The sequence below is a fragment of the Condylura cristata genome, unplaced genomic scaffold (assembly GCF_000260355.1).
Source record: "Condylura cristata isolate star-nosed mole 26May11 unplaced genomic scaffold, ConCri1.0 scaffold00030, whole genome shotgun sequence".
NCBI lineage: Eukaryota > Metazoa > Chordata > Mammalia > Eulipotyphla > Talpidae > Condylura > Condylura cristata.
The window spans coordinates 25032796-25057080 of NW_004567131.1; the positions used below are offsets into that span (position 1 = coordinate 25032796).

General features: G+C 44.2%; 1 protein-coding gene across 6 annotated transcripts in view; it reads left to right on the forward strand.

Moving 5' to 3' along the window:
- KIAA1217 (KIAA1217 ortholog) overlaps nt 1-16972 on the forward strand; it is a 396114-nt gene extending 379142 nt beyond the window's left edge. For 4 of the 6 annotated variants that reach the window (XM_012731298.1, XM_012731297.1, XM_012731300.1 and 1 more), the window contains 8 exons: nt 17-200; nt 3390-3553; nt 4503-4664; nt 8218-8337; nt 11899-11976; nt 12089-13693; nt 14204-14326; nt 15025-16972. In XM_012731298.1, the coding sequence (XP_012586752.1) occupies nt 17-200; nt 3390-3553; nt 4503-4664; nt 8218-8337; nt 11899-11976; nt 12089-13693; nt 14204-14326; nt 15025-15519 (2931 nt within the window). In that variant the 3' untranslated portion in view covers nt 15520-16972. The remainder of the gene's footprint in view (nt 1-16; nt 201-3389; nt 3554-4502; nt 4665-8217; nt 8338-11898; nt 11977-12088; nt 13694-14203; nt 14327-15024) is intronic. The other 2 variants (XM_012731301.1, XM_004691304.2) reach the window with 2 other exon arrangements.
- Nucleotides 16973-24285: the final 7313 nt, after the last annotated feature.

Here is a 24285-nt window from a genome sequence, read left to right on the forward strand (position 1 = left end):
GCTGTTTTCCTTTCAGAAAGCAGAAAGGAAATGGGAAGAGAAGAGGCAAAATCTGGAACACTATAATGGGAAAGAGTTTGAGAAACTTCTAGAAGAAGCTCAGGCTAATATTATGAAGTCAATTCCAAATCTGGAGATGCCTCCTGCCTCAGGCCCACAGCTGAAGAGTGAGGCTCCCGTGGAGAAGCTGGAACTTTCAGGTAAGGTATTTATGCAGCTGTGTGGCTACCTGCTGGCTGAACACGACCAGACTCTTAAGAATCTTATAAAAATTTTAAACTAGAAGAACAAATCTTCAGGTGTTCCTACAGCCTCTCTACTCCTTCTTAACTATACCATAGCAAGGAAACTGCTCTGTGTTAAATAAACCACTAGAACAACACCTCATAAGGTAAATTTAAATTCTTAACTTCTATATTTTCCATGAATTTATTATATGTCACAGCACCAGCTGGGAAAATTGAGGCCTGAACTTAAAGCAGCCACTTTCCATCTACTGCAGAGAAAAAATGCCAGCCTTTATGAGATCCCAGGGGGTATATTAGATCTCAAGTCAAAATTGCATTTTTTAAACCATAATTAGTAGGTTACATATTTACTCAACTAAGCCACGCAAGTCAGTGTGTCCGTAATAATACAAAATACCTGTTTTTTAAAAATTCACAATACCTCCAGTCAATTAAGATCATTCTGATTTTAAAATTACATACAAAGATATTATCTCACTTGCAACCCAGTGTCTCTCAAATTTGTGTCTTACTCAGTAATCAAGGTTAATTTGGGAAGGAATCTCCATTTTGAGTCCAAAAACATTGAATTGGATACTGTGTGTTACCCCTGTAACACTCTTTCCAGATGATCGTCCCCTAAAACTGCCCTGATCACCCCCTCAGTCTCTGCTAAGAGAGACTTTGCACCTTCTTCTCCTTCTGAGAGCCCCCCTCACCACACATGGAGAAGGGGGGGCCCTGTTGGGTGCCATTCTGCTCCTGAAAAATGCTTTCCTCCCAAAGTTCCCATGGAGAATTTCTGATGAATGAAATGCTCAACCTCATTACTTTTCTACCTTGCTGAATTCAACTCTCCCCATTATTGTTTTATATAATCCTTTGATAATTTGTAATTATAAATTAATTCAAATTGTTCCTTCTCATGATTGTACAAGAAAAATAATAACATTACATTTTGTGAATTTACTTAAGTTGGGCTTTTTATTCCCTCAGATTAAAAGAATATCTAATGATTTTTTTTAATTCTATAAATTAAATTTACTGAGTTAAAATGTTCTTATTTCTTTTCCTTTTTTTTAAATAATTGACCTGATTTCTTATCATAGAGTCCACTCATGCCACCAGAAATGTGGAAGGCTGTACCCTATTACCTGTAAACATTAGTGTCTGTCATTTTTATCTCTTTGTCATGGGACATTGTTTTCTTTATTTTTGCTTTTGAGGTAAGATTCTAAGTTTGATGTTTTTGAAACTATTTGTGTTTCCTCCTGTGAGTTGTCTGACTGCTCAGGATGGGTAGCTTCCAGAAATCAATGGAAAATTTGGGGGATCATGGCCTTAGTCAGTGTTAAACAAAAATTGTTCACAGAGTATTGTTCACAAGAGTATTTCAGTAGGGGAGAGAGAGTGAGCTCAGCCCCATGGACCATACAACGTATCAAGGATGGGGCATTCTTGTTAAAGGTTAGCCAAGGACTTAGATTTCATGGGTGGAAAATGAAGAGCTTGTTTGGATACCAAGAGTGGGAAAAGTCCTGCCAGCCTCACTTAGCAGGATTCTTTACTAAAACTGGCATCAGCAGGCCAAGGGTGAAGTCTCATGGAGGAGTTGGTCACAGAGGTGTCTTCACCATTGGACATGTGAAGAGTCAGATAGGCCCAGCTCCAGAGCTGGTCATACCCTAAAGGCACTCGGAGTTGGGGTGGGGGAGTTTATCCCCAAACCAGGCTGCTGACTTAGGGATGAGCTACTTGGCCAATGCTGCCAGAGCCAGTGACGTGGTGCCCTCCTGCCTGGCAGGAGCATTGGCTGCAGTAATCGCTTCCATTTCACCCTAATGATTTGCCCGTCTTTACGACAGCTTTAGGTAGAAACTTCTCAGTCATCTCGTCTAAACAACTCTGTGTTGGTTATTCAGAAAACAAACACTCTAGGAAGGCCAAACCCTGTATCTGGAGAGAGCTGGCACCAAGCCCATTGGAAGCCCAGTACCAGTATCCGGTTCTACCTCTTCTGTTTGCTCCTGGGCAGAGCACTGGTCAAGGGCAGAAGTGAGAAATGTTGACAAAGGGCAGGAATGAGGCGCCTTAAGTTTTGATTAAGAAATGTCTTTTTCTGAGAACACTAAGCTGGTATCTGTGTCTTCAAACTTTAATGCTAATGCTGATTCATAATTCTCTCCTTGCTGACTTGCTGCCTGTAGAAAAAAAAAGGTCAAGAGCATCAGACTGAAGGGGGCTTTACTGAAAGCCTGTGAGAGACCACCCCCTGCAAGCTGAAAGGTGCCCCTCTCCCCCAAATGGGGAGAGTGGGTCTTTATAGGGTTAAAGTGGCTGCTGGAGTTTTTGGTGTACATGAGGGAGTCTCTTCTGTCAGAAGGGGTCTGCTGGAGTTATTTACACTGGGGCAGGTCTGCTGGAATTGTTTACTGTTATCAGCTTTATCTCTGACTCTGCTTATCTCAGGTTCCCTGGCGCCTAGTTGTGCAGTTTTATGAGGGAACTGTTTGTGCTGCCTCACCGCCTCCTTTCAACTAGCAGAGAACCTTTCAAATCATATGACCATGACCAAAAAAGTCTACTTCCTTATGGTTTTGTTCTCTATTCCTATCTGCCTCTGCCTCTCTCTTTCCTCTGGTCCTTCCTTGGGGTGGCCTGACTCTGGCATCCCCTGCATGAATCCCTCCGACTGAAGTAATCTTTTAGACTGGGGGGAGGGGGGGAGGGAATGAGGATTTAGGAGGCCATGCAGGAAATCTCTGGATTTCCCTTAGACTCTGATTCTTCCTTTTTGCAAATTATACTCCTTTTTTGTATAAGAAATTTGTTTAATAACAACAATACTTGCATAGCCTTTATAATAAACCAATCACTGTCCTAAATACTCTAGGTATAGTAAGTCATTTAATCCTCAGAACACCCCAGTATAGCTGATAATGATCATTTAACAGATGAGGAAAAAAGAGACAAGTGGGGTTAATTAACTTGTTCAAGGCTTTTCTAGGATTTCAAGCCAGCAGGGTTTCAGGGTGATTGCATTTATAGAGACAATAGAGGAATTTTCACATCAGATTGCACTGAACTTATAAAAATGCACTGAGAACTTTCTGGACATTATCTTGAAAGATGATGATTATGGAATGGCCCCATATTTTCCAGAAGACTCTCCAAGTTCAGAACAGGACTTGGACAAGCTGGGGGGTAAGTCTCCACCTCCTCCTCCCCCACCTCCTCGACGAAGCTACCTGCCAGGATCGGGACTCACCACCACAAGATCTGGCGATGTGGTCTACACCAGCAGGAAGGAGAACACCATTGCTAAGGTCTGAGGATGGGTTAAGCCTTGGTACAGTCTCTCATTCATATGATCCCTTAGAGAAGATCCTCACTGTTCTCTCTCAGGACATAAGTAGTGTGGCAGATAACAGATAAACTAGATCCCACACAGTGGGGAAAACATCAGCCAATGTTGGACTAGACTCCACACCGCAAGTTTATCCTTACCTACCTTTCTCTGCAACTGTGGGAAATAAAAATCACAAGCTTCCTCCTCAGCAGGCAGTCATAAGCTTAAAAATGGGAATAGAAGGGGAAGCAAAAGAAAGACCATCTTAAAAAGGTAGTTGAGGGCCCTCCCTGGTGGCACAGCACTAAGGTTAAAACACAGCACTAAGAAGCTAAAACCACTTCAGCATGAGTTCGATCCCTGCCCTGGAGGTGACCCACATGGCTCCTGACCTGCCCACTGCTCCTCTCAGCAGTGTATTTCATCAATCTGCCTGTTCTGCTCCCCACTTTGTCTCTGGTGAAGCCTCTCACTGCCCCTGTGCCTCTGGCCTGTACCCCAGTTCTGTATACATAAATAAATAAATCTTTTAAAGAAAAGTAAAGGTGAGATCAGCCAATAGAAAGATGTGGTATCTATGCAGAAAGATGTTCAGTGAACTTTAGCTTCTAATTAACTTAGCAAGTTTTGTCTCTCATATTATATATCATTTCCAAGGTGATGAAGTGTGGCAGAGCCTTTTGGAAAGGCACTGAATGTTGAAGAGTTAGCGTAGGTTTATAATTCTTCAGTCCACTCACCGGAGCTTATGTAAAGCAAAACCCATCCTAAGTGCAAGGGAATATGATAGCCTTTCAACTCGATTTGAAGCACTAGAAAGCCAGGGCACCAGGCAAATGGGGAACACAGTGTTCTTGTGAGCTGTTGCTTTTCATGCCAGTATCTGTGCGTGGTAAGCTAATATTTGTGGCTTGACTCTCCCATAGGCAAGCAGTGAAGATGCTGGACCAAGCCCACAGGCTAGAACCATAAAATGTCCAGCAGAGGAGCCTGCTTCAGCCTGGGCCTCATCCCCTCCCCCTGTCGTCACCTCCTCAAAGGATGAGGATGAAGAAGAAGAAGGAGAGAAAATAATGGCAGAACTGCAGGTATGTGGATAAGATAACACACCATGTTCTCTGTTTACTGATCTGGGTCCTTCTTGATCACAGCTCTCACTGACTGGCTGGAGAGGACCGTCAGAGAGCCTTGCAGTTGTGGCCACATAAGCTGTGTCCACAGAGCCTTGGCTTCTACTTTTCCAAGATGGCGCTGAAACTGTGCTCTTGGGGCACCATTAAGACATGTGTGAGAAATGACCATTTCAGGAAATGTAGGAAATTTATACAAAAAATCGATTGCTTGCTTTCTTAGCTCTGACTGGTAGGATTTACTATCCTTTCTTTACATCCTAATAGTCTCTGCTTTGTTTCAAAACCAATTAAAATGGGGATTAGAAAGATGGGCCTCTGTCTTGTCTTGATAAGGATTTATTAAAGCCTACTTATGTGTTTATCCCCCCTTTGGCTTTAATACTTAGAATGACTTCATGAGGCCTGCTGTTCTTTATAGCAGGCTCCTGTTCAATGTCAATGTCATCTTTTCAAATATTCTGAAAAACTCAATCATTTAGTTGCCTGTTTTCATTGACCTATTTGCAAAAATGATACTTATAAGTTGTAGATTTTTGTTTTTAATCAACTGACACTGTCCACTCATATGATTAAGGATGGACTGGAGAGGCTGTATCTAAACTGATCCCACATCTATTCTAGGAATATGTTCTAAGGTTGTGTCTATTTGAAGACGTGTACACAATTCCTAGACCAAAGTCTGTTTATAAAGTATTTCATTTTGATTCACAGATGTTATAGGATTTATGTTGTCCTTCGAAAGTCGGACTACAGCCTCCTAAGGTCTCTAATAAAACATGTCGTCTCCTCACCCATGTACCAATAATTTTCTGCAGACCCACAGACCTGCATTCTTCCTTTTGGGTGGGGAGAACTTCAAACCATGTCATTTCCACCGCAGCTGTTCTGCTCTTCTTTCTGTGGTAAAATTTGTTAAACTTAAGCACTTGGGTTCTACAGAGAAGACAGAGCTTGTGGTTGGTTGTTTGCGTGAGCCCTTTCAAGTCTCACTGAAGATCACAGACTGGCCTGAGAATCCCTTCTACCTGTCAAAATGGTCACTGATTTATAGGCTAGTTGGAGATTTTTATTCATAGCATTTCTTTTTTTAAATGATTTATTTATGCATATAGAACTGGGGTACAGGCCAGAGGTGCTGGGGCGGTGAGAGGATTCACCAGAGACAGAGTGGGGAGCAGAAGAGTATTACTGACAAGGTACACTGCTGAACAGCAGGCAGGTCAGGAGAGGTCTGCCACGCCATGTGGGTCACCTCCAGGGCGGGGCTCAAAATCATGCTGAAGTGGCTTTAGCTTCTTAGTGCTGTGCTTTAGCCTGCTGCGCCACCAGGAAGGGCCTTCATTCATAGCATTTCTAAAGTTAGTGATTCATAAGAGGCATCCATTCAGTCACCAGTGAAGACCCCTAACTAAGGACACTGAACTGACGTGCCCAGGATGCTTGTGTTCCAGGACTGGCGTCTGTCCTAAAGCGTTGGCAGATGCTAGGACCGTTTGTTGCAGCATCTGCCCCGGTTACAATGTGAGCTGATTGTAGCCCAGTTTGGCTCAAATGGGTGACAAAATACTAAGATAACTGTAAGTCTGTGCAAGGTGGTCATTAATAATAACAAAAGCATACGCTTTGAGACTTTTGAATAATCCTGAGAAGCAGTTGTTTATTCCAGCTACTTAAAGCTCATCAACTGAGAATACTTTCCCCCACTAAAACCTACAGATCTTTGATGCTTTCTTTGAGTGAAAGCTTTATGAAGGGCAAAGAACCTGTTATATTCTTGTTATAGTAGCGTAGATCAGCAGTAGAAGTGAAAGAGGAGCTCTAAGTGAACTTAGCCAGCTGCTTCTGGGTAGAGCCCCAAATTGCTATGTCAGACAACCCGCGGCCAGACACCAGGCCAGTTCCTTTGCCTCTGCAGGCTCTGGAGCTAGACCCCCGCCCCTCCCCCGAGGCAGAACAAGGAACAGCTGCAGCCTCCTGAATGTAATTGTGGAACACCTTTGTGTTCTGCCTACCAGTCATAGGAGCCATAGGCTATGGGGTGCAGGGTCCAGTGGCCCAAGGGAGACGGTGAGTGGCCTGACTAAGCAGAGGCATATCCAGGCCAGTGAGGACTAAGAGGCCAAAGGTCTGCAGGGAAGGGAACCAGTCACTGGGGACACAGAGCAAGTGAGGATGGACAGGGAGGCCAGGGAAGTCCCAGTCATCAGCTGTGTTTGTATTTTAGTGTCATGGTGAAACGTTCACTTAGGAAGATTTTGTAGGTAATTCTTTCTTTTGTATTTCCAAGTCAATATGTGGCATTAAGAAAATACGAGGCAGTTAATTCAAATTATTCACATAAAATAAGTATTTCCTGTAAGATTTATTTGTTCATAAAAGAACTGGGGCTCAGGCCAGAGGTGCAGGGGGTAAAAGGATTCACCAGAGACAGAGGGAGCAGAACAGGCGGACTGACTGAAGTACACTGCTGAGGGGAGCAGCGGGCGGGTCAGGAGAGGTTTGCTGAGCCTTTTGGGTCAGCTCCCTGGCTGGGGGATCGAACTGGTGTTGCAGTGGCTGTAGACAGCTTCACAGTGCTGTGCTTAACCCTTTGTGCTATCAGGGAGACTCAGTAAGTACTTTTTACTCCTGGCTGCATATAAGAACTGGGGAATTAAGAACAACAAGAAAGCCCGTTAGTCCAGAGATTCTGATTTAGTTATTCTGTGGGTAACTCCTGGGTAAGTATTTTTTTTAACTGAGTGATCTGTTAGCTGATTGGGAACCACTGATTTCTCTCAAGGACTGCTCAAATAATCCATCTCTCCTGCGCTCATCATCATGCTGTCACTCCCTTTCAGCACCAGAGACACAGCCTACGCTTTCAGGTCGGCATGAACCCACATGGCTACTGTAGCTACACTGATTAGCTTTCAGAGACAAGTCCTGACAGGCCTGGGCCACTACTGGGTCCGTCTAATCACAGTGGTGCTAAACAGCATGGTAGTGCTTGTTATTATTGCAGACGCTGAACTGGTGAGGGTAACTTTTACTTTACTTTCAGGCTTAAAGTTTAAAATATCTTGTGCCCTTTCTTCTATGAGCTCAGTAAAGTCAGTAAAGAAGAAGAAGAATTGCAAGTCAGGTTCACCTCTAGGAAAGGCTTTGTCTTCAAAGTCTCTTTCATCTTGGCTGTCTCAGGAAAGTCAACAAGTCTTGCCCCAGACACAGCCTCAAACCACTACTGGCCTGAAGCCAAATGAGGAGCAGGTGTTGGGGTCCCACCTGGACTTTGAGCTTCCCCACGGAATGCATGCATTCATCATGACTCAGCATTTTTGCCCTCAGCCTGTTTCCTGAGTTTTGGTCCAGTGGCTTTTAGAATCAGCTGAAGAGGTGATTGATTATACTCAGATGCGGAGACTCCTGCTGCACCAGGGCTGAGCTGGAGTCTCCGGGTCCCCTGCCCTCCTCTTCCTTCTCTTTCTGCACTTGGGCCCCTGTTAACCTCAGTATTTTAATTCCTTAGGCTTTCCAGAAGTGTTCCTTTATGGATGTAAATTCAAACAGTCACGCTGAGCAGTCCCGGGCTGACAGTCAAGTTAAAGACACTAGGCCGGGGGCCCCAGCCCCACCCAAGGAGAAGAAGGTAACGTGGCAATGACTCTTGCCACACTGTGGGCCGCTCCTTCTGTTTTGCTCTGACATTAACCCGCTCCTGCGCTTGTTCTGTGCCCTCTCTTTTTTCTCTCCCCTTAAAAAACAAAAAACAAACAAACAAACAAACAAACAAAACACTAATGGAAACACAGCTTTAGGTTTAAGCAGAAGTACCTGGCTGAGCTCTCAGGCCAGAATCTGTGTTGCTGTGTGGATCCTATGATAGCATACGTCAACCTCAGGCAGCGTTTTTCCATTAAAGAGTATACACCTTTCAAAGAACAACCTTTCTAGAACAACCTTTAAAAAAAAAAAAAAAGGAACTGCAACCAAATACCGGGTTTTCTTTTCTAATTTTTAACATAACTTCTGGATCAAAGGCCTTAGATCCCAGGAAGAACATGCCCAGTCGTGTGACCCTACCACCAACTCCAGGTCTACCTCAAGGACACATGTACGTGTTATTTATACACATGCCAAGGATGCCAAGCAGAATTTTTGTTAAGTATTACAGATCATCAAAGTAGATCTCCCAAGAGAATAAATTCAGTCTTAGTGCTAAGATACTTTGTGATGTTTTAATGGCTGCAGAATAGATGTCCACACTCTACAACAGCACCGGCTGCCATCATATTAGTACTCTAGGGCAAGGACGTTAGTCTGAATGCTTGAACTTCAAGTTTAAATTAGCACTGGAGCTTTTATGATATTTGGAGACAGAGCCATTTTGTTTGAATGAAGCCTCTCTGAGTTTCTGGATAAAAAGAAACTCACATGAAAGACACATGTTGCTTCTCCATGAAGCACACCTGAAACTTACATAGTGTTACCATGCAATATTACTTCAATTTAAAAGATTAAAATTAATTAAGAAAGTTAAATTTTAAAAAATTAAGGCTCATCATCATCAACTCAAGTCCTTACATTTTTTGCCAACAACTTATGTTCAAAATTCAAAGGCTCTAGTTTCCCTTAAATAAGTCAAGCAATCCCTATATCCAGGCAGCCCAGGAGCTGTATATGCACCTCTCTGAAGAAAACAGACTCACAAAATCAACACCCTTCAGAAGGCACACCGCTGGGTTCCCAGCCTGGAGGGGCCCACCTGGCTATCATCCAGCCCTTGTGGAAACTATGCTTGCCGGGTTAGTTACTGACATACAAGCCTATTAGCCAGGGCACACAGATCTCTCTGGGCACCAGAGGAAATCGTGAGGTTGTTGCTGATAAATCTGGCTCATGAAGAAAACAGCCTACTAATTTGAGTAGAACTCACTCATGAAATTGCAGATACATTGCTTGCTCAATCTGTGGACTGAGTAGGTGACCCACCATAGAGGCGCTGGTGTCTCCACAGCATACTTGGGCCAAGGTGACTGTTTTGTTGAAATGCTGGGAACTGGGAATTTCTTGAAAATTCTTCCGTACGCAATTCTTCCATAGTAAATCATGTAGAATCTTACTAGTTGACTAGAAAGTCACATGATATTTCTTGCCCTGCAATTAAAAATACAGACCTCATCAGTCTCTCACGTATCTCAAGCTAAGGGGCCATTAGACAATAAGCAGGTCTGTACTGACTGTCCCACACTGGGTTTAATCACAGGTATTAAGTGTAATTATAGTCAATAGATAGATCTACTGATAATAACCATAAGCATCAGACTTGTCCCCCAGTTTTGTCTTCCTGGGCTCTTCATCTACTCTTCTATAAATGTTTTCCTAAAATATTTCTCCTCTTACGAAGTGGTGTCCTAGTCCTTCACTTTGATGCAATTTTCCTGTAACTGTGTCTCAAATTTTGGTTTATTATTCATATGCGTGTTGAACCTGCTTCACCAATTATCTGACTGATCCAGTTATCAGGGCCTATATACACGTATTAATGAGGTTTCATTCCCTCTCACATGGTCTGAAACTATCTAAGACTGTATGATATCCACAAGCAATTGCATGACAACAGTTACCCGAGTTGCCTGGATAAAGTGAATCACTTGCTTTGTTCATTCATTCATTTTGCTAACCCAGTGATAGGTCATGTAGACCATGTTTGCATTTGAATCCTTAGATGGAAATCTCATTATTTTCCCCCCCAAAACCTTTTATTTGATCTGTTAGATATTTACTAATCAAAATTTAAATTCCCACAAAAAAGATAATGTCGATCAACTGCAACAACTTACTCATTGCAATTATTTGGAGACCTCACAGGGGCGAAAGGAAGTTAAACAGGAAATGGTTGGTGGCCAACGTGCCTGTATCTTGTATGATGTTTTCATGTGATTAATACTTTGCTGTTCGTGTGTTAGCCCTTGAGTGTGTTGAATGTTCATTCCATGTTTAACAGGAGCATAAGATTGCTCTTGGTTGACTTTAGCTGTGTCTGGGTGCTTGTGCTTGATTATGCTGGCATGGCTTGAGCCAGACTGCCTCCCTGGGGTTTTGTCCACCATGCTGTAGACACCTCTTCCTTTTGGGCTTCTGCAGCAAGAGAAAAGGGCAGTGGTGCCTTGGACACGACAAGGCCTGGCAAGGGTTAGTGTGGTGGCAGGGACTGGGGCTTCAGAAGTCCCAGGCCAACAAAGGCTGTGCTTCCGGGGGGAGCCCTTCCCACCCCTGGTCATCGCTGCTGGGGTATTTCCGAATCTTTGTGAGAGCCTCAGAAATGTGTCTTCACACTGCATCTGAGAAAACAGAAAATGAAAACTGACTCTTGATGTAACAGTCACCATGTTCGCTGCCAATATCTGTTCTGTCACTGTCAAGATGATATTTTGGCAACATGATCGCTCTCAATTTGGATTTGATTGCCTTGGCTGTTATTTTAAAGCTTATATTGAACTTCAAACATTATCTAAGTTCAAAGGTTATTCTGACACTTTACTTGGCAAGTGCAAGTAAAAACTACATTTTCTATCTCACTTGACTAAGGAAAAATCCTTTTGTCAACTCAGCACTGCACCCAATCAGTGCAGACGTCCTTCCAGGACACTTTCCACAAAAAAAGCAGGAATAGGACTGAAATTACTAGCTGAAAGGGACACAAAATATCTCCTGTCTAATTCCTCAGTTTACGTAAGCAAGAGAACAGAGGCCCAAATAGAGAAGTGACTTCTCTCTACATTAGCTCAGTTCGGCGGCTGATCTGGATTAGACTCAGAGGCCTCTGGGGGTGCTACACTGCTTGCACAGAGCCCCCGCCCCCCTGCTTTGAGATTATGAGTCTGCTAAATTCGCAGTCAGATGCTGAAAAGAGGACATGTTGGTACAGAATCGGTCCTTTTGTTCTCTTGACTGTTCCCCCACAAGATTTGAAATACTTGAAATATTTTGCTAATTGAGATTTTCATCTTGTGCAAACACAGGGCATTTTTGGAAGTTGGAGAACAAAGCAACCCAAGGTAAACAGACTGTAGGCTTTGGACTGGTGTGTATCAAATATGCTTGGTCCGCATGTTTTGGAAGTGTAGTTAAAGGAACGAGTTAGTTATAGTCCGCTGTGGGGAGGATGTGGTTTTGTGGAGTAACATGTCCTACACTATTCTACCAGAATTTGGAATTTTTCCACGAAGACATACGGAAATCAGATGTTGAATATGAAAATGGCCCTGAAATGGAATCTCAAAAGGTGAGCTTGCCAGATCTGTGTACCTACTGATTCCATGAAGATTGATTCGCACCTTTTGCAGACCCCTGTCTGATTAATGTGTGTGCTTTTCCTCCTCCGCTCTCCCTCTCAGGTTGCTGCAGTGGCTCTGACACCTAGTGATCATCCTAAGTGGCAAAGAGGAGTGAAGACTAGCATTTCTGATGCATCGAGGTCATCAGAATATAAGAGTGATATCCTAATGAAGGAAAATTCCATGGCCAATAAGAGTTTACTCAGAGACAGCAGAAACTATTCCCCGAAAAATGCTCCCAAGGTCAATTCCAGTTTCTCTGACATTAGTTCATTACATGATGAAACAAACAAGGGGGCAAAAGTCTCAGGACTGCAGTATGCTGGATCTGACACTGAAGTTCAGAAGGTGAATTATGTAAAGACAAGAGAGCTGAGTCAACAGGGACAGGGAGATACAGATAAGTGTCAGCTTCCCTCGCCCACCAGATCAACTGAATTGAGTATTCATGATGTCAAAACACATGACCAAGAGCCTTCTGCGACAGAGTTTGGCCAAGTTGTGCTAAGACCCAAGGGGGCCAGGACAGGGAATGTGAACCCTAATGAAGACGGAGAATCAACAACAAGTTCTCCCACTGAAGAATACGCGACCACAGACAACATTGCTTTCATGATTACCAAAACTGCAGTGCAGGTCCTTTCCAGTGGGGAGGTCCAAGATATAGTGAGCAAAAAGGGAGAAGACGTACAGACAGTTAACATTGATGCCAAGAAGGACCCGACTTCACAGCAAGAAGGTACTGAGAATGAAGAGCCGGTCGTGTGCCTGGACAAGAAACCAGTGATCATCATTTTTGATGAACCCATGGACATTCGGTCTGCGTACAAGAGACTTTCAACCATATTTGAGGAATGTGATGAGGAATTAGAGAGAATGATGACAGAGGAAAAGATAGAGGAAGAAGAAGAGGAGGAAAACGGAGATCTTGTGGTCCAGAATAGCACTTCCCAGAAGTCCCGTGAGACGATAGCCTCAAGCAGCCGCGGATCAGGAGAGCAGGCTGAGAGAAAATTACAGCCACCCGTCCCTTCAGCAGAGACCAGAATCCCAGGAGGACAGGACATGAATAAAACCGAGCCGGGCAAGAGCCGCAAAGCAGAGTCTCCAAGTTCAGAAGGCAAGTGTGATATGACAGAGGACCAGTTTGAAAGCCCCAAGAAAAAGTTTAAATTCAAATTCCCTAAAAAGCAGCTCGCTGCCCTGACGCAAGCGATTCGCACAGGAACCAAGACAGGCAAGAAGACTCTGCAGGTGGTGGTCTACGAAGAGGAGGAGGAGGACGGCACCCTGAAGCAGCACAAAGAAGCCAAGAGATTCGAAATTGCTAGGTCTCCACAACCTGAGGACGCCTCTAGAAGTGTGCTTCGGAGGCAAGAGCAGCCCAGTCCAGAGAGCACATCGGCAGCTTCAAGGACAGATGAAATCAGGAAAAACACCTACAAGACTCTGGACAGCCTGGAGCAGACCATCAAGCAGCTTGAAAACACAATCAGTGAAATGAGTCCAAAGGTCCTAGGAGATACCTCATGTTCCTCCAACAAAGATTCTGTTGCAAGCTCGTCCCACGTAGCCTGGGAGGCCTCTCCCCGATCCTTGCTAGTTCTGGACGAAGCTAGTTCTGCCCTAGAGCCCCCCTCATCAATACCTTCAGCTTCACGTAAGGTATCTTGTCTGATGGAAAATGAAAAGACCCAGCTGCTTTCCTAAATCTGCCATAGTCATCATTAGCCAAAGGTGTCTTGTGATTTACTTGCTTCCTTTCAGGTGGCTCCTGGTTTTGCTGTCTGTTCGCCACGATACCTTCCTCTTACACTATCTTCCTCGCCTTCCGAACAACAACTCGGTGTCTAACAGCTAATTGATTCTGTGTTTACCTCTGTTGCTGATCGGTGTTGGGTAAACGCAGGGATGCTGGGTCAGTCATTTACTGTGGAAATGATTGCTGATACTCACATTAAAATCCGTTTGATCAGTAGTGGAACCGTTTGTTCTGTTTGATTCTTCGAATTAACCCCAGTGGTGTCTCCTGATGTCCGTCTTCTAGATCTGTCCTGCATGTAGGGCTGTGGCTTCTCACGTTGAGCTTCTCTGCACACAGTGGGGCAGCTTCAGGGACCGTCTGCTCACAGGCCTCTCCCTTCTCTCCCCCCTTCTCCTTTCTCCTCCCCACAGGGCTCCGGTGGGACCCCACAGACCAGCAGGATGCCCGTCCCCATGGGTTCCAAGAACAGACCTGGGAACCTGGACAAACCCAGCAAGCAGTCCAAGCTGCAGGACCCCCGCCAATATCGTCAGGTAGTTTTACCTTAAACCCAATTTTGGACGGACACTATTGCTGTTAAGCAAGCCACTGACTTAGTTTCTACCAAATGTTGTGTTTTCTTTGTAAGATATGGTTTACATAGACATTCTGGATCTGGGAGGGGGGGCATGAAGAAAGTCTAAAAACATGTGTTGAACTTTTCACCACACTTTTGCATGCTTGCAATAAAACATCTTTTACTTTGTGACTCCAAATTTTAACTGTTAACTCACGGTGCCAGGCCACTTGGCTTCTCTTTGGTGAATGTAGCGGTTCATCAGAACACCTCGGGAAACCGAGAGACAGGCAAGACCTGTCTCCAGTACTAACACTTCCGCTGAGTGCATTGCATTAGAAGCACATTAACTCTCCATCATGATATCCCACCCTCCCCTATAGTAGCCCAGACGCATGACCGACCGAGCACCCTGAAATGGTAGTGGGATGATGTGCCTGCTCTCACAATCTCTGCTCTTCTTTTCTTCCTATTGTGTACATCCTCTGCTCTGTATCTGGGGGGTTTCTACCAGGTCCAGTACAGCACAACACGACTTAGCTCAGGCCTTGAATGGTTTGGTTTGATTTGGTTTCTTTTATTTGAGTATTCTCAGAAGGGTATGTTGCCAGACCCTGTGGATTGATCGTGTTACCAGCTTTCTGACGAACTGTCTCCCACCATCTTTATTTGCAGGCTAATGGAAGTGCTAAGAAAGCTGGTGGGGATTGTAAGCCTACTTTCCCCTCCTTACCTGCTTCTAAGATTCCAGCCCTTTCTCCCAGCTCTGGGAAAAGCAGTTCTCTGCCCGCTTCTAGTGGTGACAGCTTTAACTCCCCTAATCCACCTACTACTAAACCATCAGTTACTTCTAACCCTCTCAGCCCCCAAACAGGACGGTCTGCTCCCTCTGTCTCCCTCATCCCCTCTGTCTCTAATGGCTCCTTAAAGTTCCAGAGCCCCACTCACACAGGTAAAAGCCACCATCTTTCATTCTCACTGCAGACTCAAAATGGCCGAGCAGCCCCTCCTTCCTCTCCCTCCTCCCCCCCCTCTCCCGCCTCCCCCACTTTACTGAATCAAGGTGCCAAGAGCATCAGGACCATCCACACGCCTGGCCTCGCCAGCTACAAGGCACAGAACGGAAGTTCCAGCAAAGCCACCCCAACCACAGCAAAGGACACCTCTTAAGGCCAAACCCTGTTAGAGTAAAATTTTTTTCAAAGAAAATTTCTGTCTTCAACAACTGTGTTCACAAGAAAATGTAACATATTGCTGTATTGTTCGAGGCTTAACCCTAAGTATGTGCAAAATACTGGATTACAGACTTCACGAAAGCTTGTTTGTTGTTTTGTTGTTTTTTTTTTTTACGTTGTTGAGGTTGTAATTACGTAGTGTTTCAGACTATAGTCAATACCTGTTCAGTGAAGTGAGCATGTGTTACCAAAAGAGAAGGACCATGGCAGAGAGGGGAGCATTTGCGAGGCAGGAAAAAATGGACTGAGCATGTAAAACATGTATGATTCCAGAATTTTAGTATGTTTTGTATAAAAATATTTTTCATTACGGAGACTAGAAGTGAACAGAGAAATACACAAGTGTGACTATACAAATTGTAAAACAGATTCTATAATATTTCCTTTTATTTTAGTGTTATTTAGCTTTATTACAGATTTCTATTTTTGTCAAAACTTCATTGTTCCTTTCAAGATCTTTTTTGCCGAGACATTTTTGATACTATAGCATTGTACATTTGAGAGTAGTGTGCTAGACGAAAAGCCAAGGAAACTTCTACCCAGCTGCCCAGGCGCAAGTAGAAGGCAATTTATCAAGCCGATTGCACTGCCATAAAAATTATGTATAATAATTTGCCGGCCCAAGCAGGTTTATTTTCTTTGCTCTTTCTCTCGCTCTTGTTTTCTTTTTTTGCCATATTGGGATTCTCTGGTTGTGTTCTTTGCAGCATCGAATCCTTATTTTCTGCAACCTGGTGACCCACACTATTGCATTGTGGATTTTACAATGTACACTTCTGTACGGTTCTGTAAACTGATAAACTTTTGTAAATATATAAATAAACATAAAAATACTGTATGTGACAGCACACAGAGTAGTTTTCCCACACCAAAGTTAATTTTTATGCATGCTTTAAAGAATATATATTGGGATGGGCAGACATGGGACTATCCATACATTTTTAAAAAGCAACCGGTTTGCACAGCTAGAGTGTTTTTTGTAAATAAATGTATTTGTATAACACAGTCATGTAATATACAAAAATATAAGCAGAGACTTTGCAAAACAAAATAAAGGGCTGCATGCTTATTATTTTTTGTACTTTGTCACTATAATTACTTCCTAGTCAAAGAACAAAATGTATTACCAACATAAATGGTTTGGGCTTTGCGGGCATTATAATAAACAACATGTAACAGGCACAAACTGGTTTCCTGAATGCTCTGGGGTGATGAATTTGTGATCGATTCATTCAGGGTGGTGCCTTCTGCTCTCTTCTCTGTGGCTTAGAACGATTTGGCTAAGCAAAAGCAGCCTAAATACAGTGTTTCCGCCCTCGCTTAGCAGAGGGTTTCTTGTTATGTTCTCTATCTTTTTTGTTCATTTCCAATAAAAGTAAAGTAGAAATAAAATATTTGCCACTATAACTTCTTTGAGTTCTCAATTAGAAAAAAAAAATGTATATATATATATATATGGTCTAAAAGAATATATGCTAGCTAACTTTATAGTCTGTTTTTCTTTTAAAAATGGGAGAAAAGTTAGTTAATACCCAGATTGTTAATTAACTGCAAGAACAATCTTAGGAAGTTTATTATTTGGGCCTCCAAAATATTTAACTTGGCAACTTGATGTAAGTACAAATATTCTTACTACTTTAGCACCTTGTTACTTGTTAATGCTCACAAACTGGGAGCTTACTGACCTGGTATACTTTGACCAGAAATACTGTATTATGTCTCCACTCATTACAGTAATTGCAATCACAAATTTCAGGTAGGACTTAGCAAAGTCATTATCTTATACTTCTGATAGAAAATGTCCCAACAAGCCATGTCCCATAGCTGACTCAACAACTATGTTACTTTGAAACCTACATAATAAAGAGCTCATTTATTTGTACCTGTTCACAAACAGTTCTTTGTAAGCAGCTAAGTAATAGTTTGGTGCTTACATTTTCAGTTTAACTCCCAACTTCCTGAAACTTCTGCAGGACAGACAGGTGATGGTCCATTGCAGCCAACGTAATGAAGGACTGTTGCCAGGTAAGGGAAATCTCCACAAGGACCCAGTTAAGCACAATGCTGCCTGCCTGCTCTGGAAATTGGAGGGAAGGCACCATATTTGGAAGAACTGAACATAGGTGCATTACCTGGTTGCTATGACAACAGTGAACAAAGGGCCCTGGCTCCTTTAATGTCTAAATGGATTGTGGTAGTGGGCTTTTCAGGCTTTATTAGTCTATCAGCAGATCCTCACTACATTGTTTTCAAGCTCATTATCCAACTAACAGATCATTGCATCTGAAAAAGATTATTAGAAATAAAGCCGAGGGGCTGCTTAGATTCACTCAGGAAAGTCTAAATCTGCGCTGCTCACTGGCTGTCCAACCTCGGGTACAGCTCTGTTTGCTCCTCGGCTAGTGGAGACTAAGAATAGAACTTACCGCAGGAGTGTTGGGAGGATTAAACGTGATGTATAGAAAACTTTGAAGACAGTAAAGGTTGGTAAAGCTGATTGTTGTCGTGGCCACTGAGACTGGGTAAGAGACATCCAGTCTCACTGGGGAGGGACTGGCACCAACACGCGAGAAAACAACTCACACACCAGACAGGAGATAAGACCAGGGAGGTCACTTTGTGCAGGCGATGGCCTTGAGACCGCAGACATGCAATACAGAACCTCTCAGTGTTACAGGATTTAAAAAAAAAAAAAAAAAAACTGCTTTACTTTGAGAGCTGCTTCTGTGTGACTGAATTATCTACAAAGTAAAACAGGTTCCACAGATTTGGAGCACAACTAAGGGCCTGGAATTGCAGCTGCAGAGTGTGTTTGGTGAGCTTGCTTGTTAAGGCTTGGGAGGAGGGGTCCCAGTCACCCCATCCAGACCTCCCTCACTGCCAGGTGCCCTCCCTCGAATGGGTGCCCTGAATGCCAGCCCAACAGGAAAAGCAACTCATAGTGAGCAACAGGAGCAGACTCAGCTACTTCCCAAGGTAAAACCAGGTCTCTTCCCTGTAATTGAACTCCTCTTCCAAGGCCTCTGTCAAAGCAAAGGTTTTTTTGAAAGTAACTAGAGATAGAGCAATGGGGATGGTGTCACCCAAATCTTCAAGAGGTGGTTTTGCAGAAGTAACCAACATTGCCCAAGCAGGCACACCCCCGCCCGGCCCGGGCACCCCTGAAGAGAGTGTCCATGAGTAAAGTAATCACAGGGCGCTTTGGAGAGAACTCCAGACCCACCTGCCAGACTCTGCTCAGGACGCAGCAATGTCAAGTAATGCTCAACAGCTCTGGTAAAAAAGCTTACGCTGCAGACTTAAAGTTACACAAAAGGTCTGGTGTAAATACCTCGCGTTTACGGGGGATTCCTTAATCCTTTCATTGGTGAACACATCAGCAAGAACTACCATCTGTTGCCTATTATGAAACAGGTGTGATGCTAAGATGCTTTGCCTTTTAATTCTCACCAAACCTCATAAAAAGTTACTGTCAATGTCCCTCCCCGAGGGTGAAGGAAAAACAGGCTGCATAAGATACGAAGCCGCAGGACGCCTGCCAGGGGCGAGGCTGAGGTGTGGGTGCTTGGCCGTTCTGCTCCCGCGGGGGCCTTTGCTGTCTCTAACAGGCGTTAGAGGGCATTTTTGTTATTGTGTGCGTTATTCAGAAAATAGTCCGTTTGCGAAATGTTCGGTTGTAAATAGTGGTTGCCTCGCCTTCAAACAACAGGTGCTCTGCTCGGGATTTATCTTTTCATCCAGTGTCACGCGGAAGGCGGGAGAGTCTGCGTGGGTTCCGGGAATCGCGTCGGCTAAAAGCCAATGCAGGGGGCTGAAACCTGGAAAAAGCCGCTAATTGCCCGCGTCTCTGGGTAAAGCCCCGCCTACGCTCCGCCCTGGCCACGCCCCGACCCCGCTAGGCCACACCTCACAGGGAAGCCTTCCGCTGGTATCTAGCACCCCCTACAGGCGTTTATGAGTGTTGCGCCCCAAATTTCCTGGTCAGGAACTTAAGAGTCGGCTGCTCAGCCTCTCAGAGAAAACCTTTGAAATGACAGGACAGGGTCTCAGTGCTACCAGACCCTACCCTCCCTTTTCGACTACAACCTCTCAAACTACAAATATTCTGTACAAGATAATTTTTAAGTAACATTAATTTGTAAGTGTTTCAGGTGAGAAGCCTTATAAATCAACATCTGTAGATACCACTTTGTATTCATCACCATACAATCCATCTCTTTTATCCTGCTTACCCATCCTCTCCCCTTCCCTTCTTTCAAGCACTATTTGTTTTTATAATCTAAGAGTTTTTGTTCCGTTAGTTCATTAGTTTTGTTTCTTTATCTTCCCTACATGAAAGAAAGCATGCAGTGATTTTCTCCATCTAAAAAAATTTTTAAGGATTTATTTATTCAGGCATACAGAACTGGGATACAGGTAGAGGTGCAGGGGCTGTGAAAGGACCCACCAGAGACAGTGGGGAGCAGAACAGGCAGATGGACGAAGTACACTGCTGAGGGGAGCAGCAGGCGGGTCAGGAGAGGCCTGCCACGCCATGTGGGTCACCTCCCAGGCCGGGGATCGAACTCATGCTGAAGCAGCTGCAGCTAGTTTTGTAATGCTGTGCTTCAACCCGTTGCGCCACCAGGGAGAGCCCAATCTAAAAAGCTTAAATGAGGAAAAAAAAAATTTTTAAGATAAAATTCTTAATGATACATCCTACCTACTTACCTAGTTTCAGGACAAAACCAAACCACCTGCATAGGTAAGCCGACTCCCCAAGAACACTGACTGCTCATGTGACTTTTCCTAAATAGAGAATGAGTCTGAAGCCTCAAATAAAGCGGAGTCTAATTTGCTTTCACTATTTGTTTAAAGTGAAACAGAATTGGCCTCAGGACTCTGATCAGGAGGTTTTTTGCTTCCATAAACGTGCAGTGGGACATGTCTAGGTTCTGCTGGAAAAAGCAGTTGTTCCAGGGAGCTCATTGCAGGACACCTAACATCCTGGACCTGTGTCTATTAAATGTCCGTTTGCCTCCATCATTTTTAGACAACTAAAAACACTCCATAAATACCCACAGTTGCCTCCAACGCACAATACCGTTTTGGCCGAGAACCAGGGCATACTTCACTGTTGAAAAGTCACCTGAGGACATAAGGATCCAACAATGAGGTGCCACCATGGGATCCAGCCTACTGAACCCCTCAACAGGAATGCAACACTGAGGGTGCAGATGGGAAACTCTAGTCCACTCCAAGTCCTGCCATCTCTGGAATGTTTTCATGATGCCTATATCCATATTAGCATCTGAGCTCTCTTCCTTCCTTGCTCACCTAAGTGAGCAAAGGATTAACAGTAAGAGAAATCCAACCTCTAACTAACAAGGAGAGGGAGGGACAGGACATCTCTGGGAGATGAATGGGAACAAAGGTCTCTTTCTGCTGAAGCTCTGTGTTAAGCACAGGCCCTATCATTTAGAACCAGGACCCTACCCTGCCTCACATCCAATGTCCTCCCCAACCTAACGTGAAAAGACGAGAACAGGGTGACTGGCGGCTGAGGGGAAATACCCTGGCCAGGGAAGACCCACGTGAGTCCAAAATGGTATCTAGGTCAGTCTTGATTGTGCCAGGTCTTCAACTCATCTGCTCCCTGAGATTATAGGAAAGCCCTGAAGATGCTTGGCCTGGGTCACACCCCATAAACTCGGGATCAGGAGACCAGAGGCACTCTCTGTGCAGGGGGCTGTCAGTCAGCTCTCTTCACGGTTCTAGTGGGAAGCCAGGGTTGAGAACCACAGCCTAACCCAGGATGGGAAAATGCCTCTTTTCAAAGTAAACAGTGGCTCTTACCACAATGCAGAAGATTCATACTTGAAAAGCATGGTTCAGTCATCACCTTTGAGTTTTTCAAACTATCAACTGTTATTTTAAAAAGTTGCAATTTGTGACTTAATTTTAAATAATATAATAGTTTATTTTTACACCATTTTGTGCATTTTTCCATCTCGGTTGTAATCCCCATAGACTTCCCATCACCAAGTCACCCAGTGCCATCTGTGACTTATTTTTATTTTACCCTGCAAATAGATTTTTGTCACTTGGTGTGTATTAGAACTCCGTTTGTGTTTTGAGATTTCCAGTTCTGCCATTTCCGGGTTTCCCACTACTGGCTAAAGCTAGGGCTTGTTTGGCCTGCAGGTGTTAACATTTATGGTGTCCAAATACCTTTGCAGGTGGAGTAATTTAAGGATTGAACTTCTAGAAATTGCAGATGTAGCTTCTCTGGAAGTCCCGAGATTTGGTTAAATGCGACACTTCAAGTGCACTTGTTACAGAATCCCACTAATGGAGAACAGTGTTTTAGGGATGTATTTCAAAGGTGGCATCTAAGGCTCCATTTCAAACACTGTGAATGTATACAACAATAAAGTAGACATGAGGAGCTGCTCCTTTTGGGGAGAAATCTGGTGGGAGCGTGACTCACAGCAGCTGTGAAATATTCAGGTGATAAGGTGCCTGAGAATAAAGCAGAAGTGTTCAGAAACAAGGGCAGCTGAACACCAGGCAAGAGGAAGCTTGTCTTGGACCTCACCCTTGTAGAGTAGAAGGTCAGGAGATGGCAATGAGGCTCCTGGATCATCGGGTTAGAAGTAGGGGCAGAGAGGTTTTGCGCCCACCGTTGCTCTCCCGGACCCTGCAGGCAGGATCTCTCCCCTAGACATGTCATGAGATGTCTCAGCCACCTACCCCAAGCCCTGGTCCCTCACTTCTCTCTTTCCTGCAAAGAAGACCTTCTGCAGGGCCCTGTGGTGGTCTTCACCCCACTCCTCAGTCAGCATTTAAAAGTGGTTTTTGATGTAGCAATTTAAGCAGATTTAATCCAATGTTACAGACACATCAGAGACCTAAGATTGCTTAGTGCTGCAAATAAGGCACTTTGATTTTAACCTGTCCAGTGTTCTTTCTTGGGTGTCTTCTGATTTTTCTGCTTGTTGTGCCAATGTCTGGGGCCTCAGGCCCCTCCTGCCATATTCCTGGTGTCCTGAGCCAGAAAGGGTCTCCCAGCTGTGGATCCTGCTCTTCCTGCCGCAGAGAGCTCTGCCAACCTCCTGGCCATGACAAGTGTTTTCTGACTCTAGCATGAACTTCAGTCAACCAAGCTAAGAAGAGATATTTTACTCACAAAAGAGTGCACTCACCTGGAAATGGGGTAGGGATAGGGGAGGAAACTTTCAGGATAAATAGATCATTGTGTGGTGATTACCATCAGACCATCTTTATTTCCAGAGATGAACAGACTCACAGAGACCTTGCCAGGTCTGACACACTAGCCACATCCTGGAGGAAGCATCCTTTTCATTGAGAGGCCCCAGAGAAAGGGACCACAGCCTCCTTCTGCCCCTTCTCTCTCAAATTCCTCAAAGGAGGTTCCCCCAGGTGAGGTGAGGCATTCCTGTCCCACTGCTACCAGCCCTGGGTCTCAACTCAAATAGCTGCCCGTTGCTCCCTTTGCTACAGCTGTCTGCTCTGCTCCTTGGATAGATCCAGGCCACAGGTGGCTTCCTCGGCCTGAAATTACCTCCCTCCCCCCCCACCAAAGTCTGGATCAGTCCCTGCTGTGAGCACCCTTCCTAAGACTTAGGGGAGTCTGATATAATGTGACAGGAAAGAAGTACAGGACAGTAAAAGACAGCAAAAAGCACAGGACCTGCTAGACACAAGGACAATCAAAAAACTCCATGTTCTTCATGAAGACGCAGGCTGGAGGAGGGACAGTGGGACATTCACAGCTTCCCCCTCCTGCAGGACACCCAGAACCAAACTCCCGCCAAGGCTGCAGCTTTTTAGGAAAAAGCTATTCGCTTGCTGCCACCTAGTGGTGTGTATGGAATTTCCTCAAAGAGACTCGCAAAGCCGCTGCTCCCAGAAGCTCTCAAGTTCTTCCACCTCGGTTTTGGTGGCGGCTATAAAATGCAGTGGACGACAGAATGCAGCCATCGGCCAGGGTGGGGGTATGAGGGACATTGGACTCATCTGCCAGAGCCACTCACTCTATCCCCGTCTTTCCTGTTTTATGGAGAATTTATTATGGAAAATAGGCACTAGGTAATTACTGTTCCCTGCCAAGTACTTAGGAGGCAGGAAGGGGCAGCATTTACTCAAAGGGTTAAGCATTTCATCGTGCAATTCCAGCTATCGAAAAAGAAAATGCTCTAGACTCAATGTCAGTGTCCTCTTAAAATTCTCGTGTTGCAGGTCTACCTGCAAATAATAGCATTTAGAGGCAGGACCCTTAGTGGGTGAGGAAGGGTAGATGTCCTCAGGGCGAGGCGCTCGGGACAGTATTCACATCCTTATAAGTAAATGCATACAATGCTACTCAGTTATTTACTTCTTGAGTATACTTTTGTTGATTGTGTGCTTTAGGAAATTATAGCGGTTTACTTACATTGGCAAAAAGGAGCTCAGGATAGTTGTTTATTGTCTGCTTAATGTGTGTGTTAAAATATTTCAGTATCTGCAGACTCTACAGTGCTTGTTTGGTTTGTGTTCTCTCTCTTTTTCCTAAATAGAAATAGTGAGTAGCAGCTATCAATTATTTGGTACCTACTTTTATTTTTTTTTAAGATTTATTTATTTATGCATACAAGAACTGGGGTACAGGCCAGAGGTATGGGGGTGAGAGGATTCATCAGAGACAGAGTGGGGAGCAGAA